The 2860-nt window shown below is 39.7% G+C and overlaps 1 protein-coding gene across 1 annotated transcript; it reads right to left on the minus strand.

The window, feature by feature from the left end:
• Window positions 1-858: 858 nt before the first annotated feature.
• LOC114389777 lies at window positions 859-2148 on the minus strand. Its single transcript, XM_028350514.1, has 2 exons — window positions 1369-2148; window positions 859-1275 (listed from the first exon to the last, which is right to left on the minus strand). The coding sequence occupies exons 1-2, from the start codon at window positions 2146-2148 to the stop codon at window positions 859-861; spliced, it is 1197 nt and encodes a 398-aa protein (XP_028206315.1).
• Window positions 2149-2860: the final 712 nt, after the last annotated feature.

A 2860-nucleotide genomic window follows, 5' to 3' on the forward strand; every position in this document is an offset into this window, starting at 1 on the left:
CAAGGGTATAATCTTCCCCTAGCCACTTTGTCTGTCCAGAACTTGATTGTTTCCCCACATCCCACCTTCCAAGTCAATTGGTGCTTGAAGATATTGTGATCTGACTGATGAAATATCTTTCTAAGGTCCCTCCACCAATGAGAAAATCCCCTCTTATCTGTATCATGCTAGAACTCAGGCCATCCACCATATTTAGAGATTAGAACTCTTACCCAAAGCTGCTGCTGACCAGATGCAAAAGCCCATATCCATCTACCCATCAAGGCTACATTGAACTTCGAAATATCCTTTATACCCAATCCCCCCTCATTCTCGGGTAGACAAATATCAGCCCATTTCACCCAAGGAATTTTATTATGAGTATTGTCTCCTCCCCACAGAAATTTCCTTTGTAAGGAAATTAATTTTTGGACTATCCTTTGGGGAATCCAATGCTTCCTCCACCACCTCATTAAGAATCAGGATCCCATGAAGTATATGTCTTCCTTTAATGAAAGCTGACTGTTTTTCATCAATGAATTCATCAATAACAGACCTTAATCTATTAGATAAAAGCTTAGCTATGACTTTATTCATGCAGCCTATCAAGGATATGAGTCTATAATCATTTAGGGACTGTGGGTGATACTTTTTGGGAATTAAAGCCACAAAGGAAGCATTGGAGCCTCTAGGAAAGCTTTCATGAGCATAGAAATCATCCACGAATCTTCTAAACTCGGGATTCAACACATCCCAGAATTCCTTAATAAAATTGAAGTTAAGGCCATCAGCCCCAGGACACTTATCCCCTCCACAACTCCACACTGCTTGTTTGATCTCTTGGTCAGAGAATGGGACAGTCAGCTGTTCTCTTTGCCTCTAAGAAATAGATTTGAAGTGAACTCCATCCAAGGTAGGTCTAGAATGCATCTGCTCAGTGAATCTATTATGGAAGAAGTTGGCAGCAGCTTCATTTTTCACTGCATCAGGTTGCTGGATCCACTCCCCATATATAAATATACCTGGAATATTATTATAAGCTCTCCTGAAATTCATGTATTTGTGAAAGTAAGCAGTGTTGTAGTCCCCCTCCTTCAGCCATCTGGCCCTAGATTTTTGTCTCAATAAAGATTCAAAAGCATTAGAGGCATTCCATAACTCCTGCTGAAGTAAAGTTTTGTCCTTAATCTCTTGATCAGTCAGATTTCGATGAGCAGTTAGATCCTCCACTTCATTTAGCTTCTGCTGAATATTAAGGACCTTCTTAGGATTAATATTCCCCTCTGCTTTGCTCCACTGTTTTATAACAGATTTTAAGTTCTTCAACTTATTTTTAAGGGCAATACCCCCCCAGCCCCCCTGCTGGTCCTTTTTTCAGGCCTCCCTCACCATTTTTTGGTACCCCTTTTGCTGCAGCCACCAGTCAAACACCATAAAGGGCTTTGGGCCCCAGTCCACCATGTTAGTTTGCAATATAGACGGGCAATGATCAGAGAGGTTCCTTTGAAGGACAGTTTGGCAGCTCTCAGGCCAAAGAGATAGCCAATTCTGTGAGACCAAGAATCTATCAAGCCTACTTTTCACACAGCCATTAGGCCTAATCCAAGTAAAGCTATTCCCAGAACATTTAATTTCCTGAAGCTCCATATCATCAATCCACTGATTCAAGGCTGCAATGTCATAAGGATCTGCCCTTCTTTGAGATAAGCTGATTCTTTCCTGAGAACTTCTAATGCTATTGAAGTCCCCAAGGAAACACCACATTCCACTAGGATTAGAAGCCTTCAGCTGCCTCAACTCATCCCATAAAGCTTTCTTCCCAACCAAATCACAAGGAGCATAAACATTGACAAATATCAACTTCTGATTATTACAACAACATGTGCCTTCAAGCATTAAGAAGCTTCTACCTTTTTCCTTCCTTTCTACCACAAAGGTGGAGTTATTCCACATACATAAAAGGCCACCAACAGCTTCCACAGATGGAACAAAATCCCAATGACCAGTGGAGTCTCCCGAAATGGCCTGGCAAATACTTTTATTAAAGTTCTCCCTCTTGGTTTCTTGGAGGCAGACAAGATGCACTTTGTGCTTTACAATGAGCCTTCTAACAGCAGCCCACTTGACTCCCCTCCCCAAACCTCTAAAATTATAGGAGAGAATTATCATAATTGCTGAGATTTAATTCCCTTCTCTGCTGCCATCAAATCATCTTTATTCTCCATATCCAGCAGCAGCCCCTTAACCTTGCTATCTTCTTCCTTATAAGACAAGCCCATTTCCTTCAAGATGTCACATTGCAGCTGTATAGGGTCCTCGTATAAAGAAGCCCATTTCCTTCACCATTCCAGCAATCGAGAGTGATCATAAAATAGAAAAACTAAGATGAATTTAATTTAAATTACTGCTTTGTTATCATTCTTGATGGATGTTCTAGCATTCATGAGTATTGACTTTGGTTTAATGGCTTCCATTTCTTAATATATGATTAAATCCTGCTCTGATATTGGATGACCATTGGTTGAAATGAATACCAAAATCCTTCTCCAAATGTGTCAGCCATGTCCATGACCATTGGTTTTTTTTTCAGGTTATCATAGACTACTTTTAATTGACATTGTTGTTGAAGGTCGTTCGGGTTATAGCAACTCTAGGTACGTACGTAGGAACTAGATGTATATACTGCTGTTTCATTTAAAATATTATATAGTGGTGTTTGCTTTAAAATGTTATATACTGGTGTTTGATGTAAAATGTTGCATACTGGTTTCAATGAATGAGGAATTGAGTCCCTTAGGAAATGAATTGATGTAAAAAAACAGAAAACCTTCTGCAGTGCTTATTTTTTCACCCACATTTTTTTTGTCAGCCAAGATAAATT

The sequence above is a fragment of the Glycine soja genome, chromosome 16, assembly GCF_004193775.1.
Source record: "Glycine soja cultivar W05 chromosome 16, ASM419377v2, whole genome shotgun sequence".
NCBI classification, from domain to species: domain Eukaryota; kingdom Viridiplantae; phylum Streptophyta; class Magnoliopsida; order Fabales; family Fabaceae; genus Glycine; species Glycine soja.

Excerpts from the sequence above, each read along its gene's own strand:
- LOC114389777 (XM_028350514.1), bottom strand. The coding sequence starts at position 2,148 with ATGATAATTCTCTCCTATAATTTTAGAGGTTTGGGGAGGGGAGTCAAG. Across the intron at positions 1,276-1,368 it reads AAAAGGGGTACCAAAAAATG|TGGAGCAAAGCAGAGGGGAA; the intron begins GTGAGGGAGGCC and ends GTTATAAAACAG.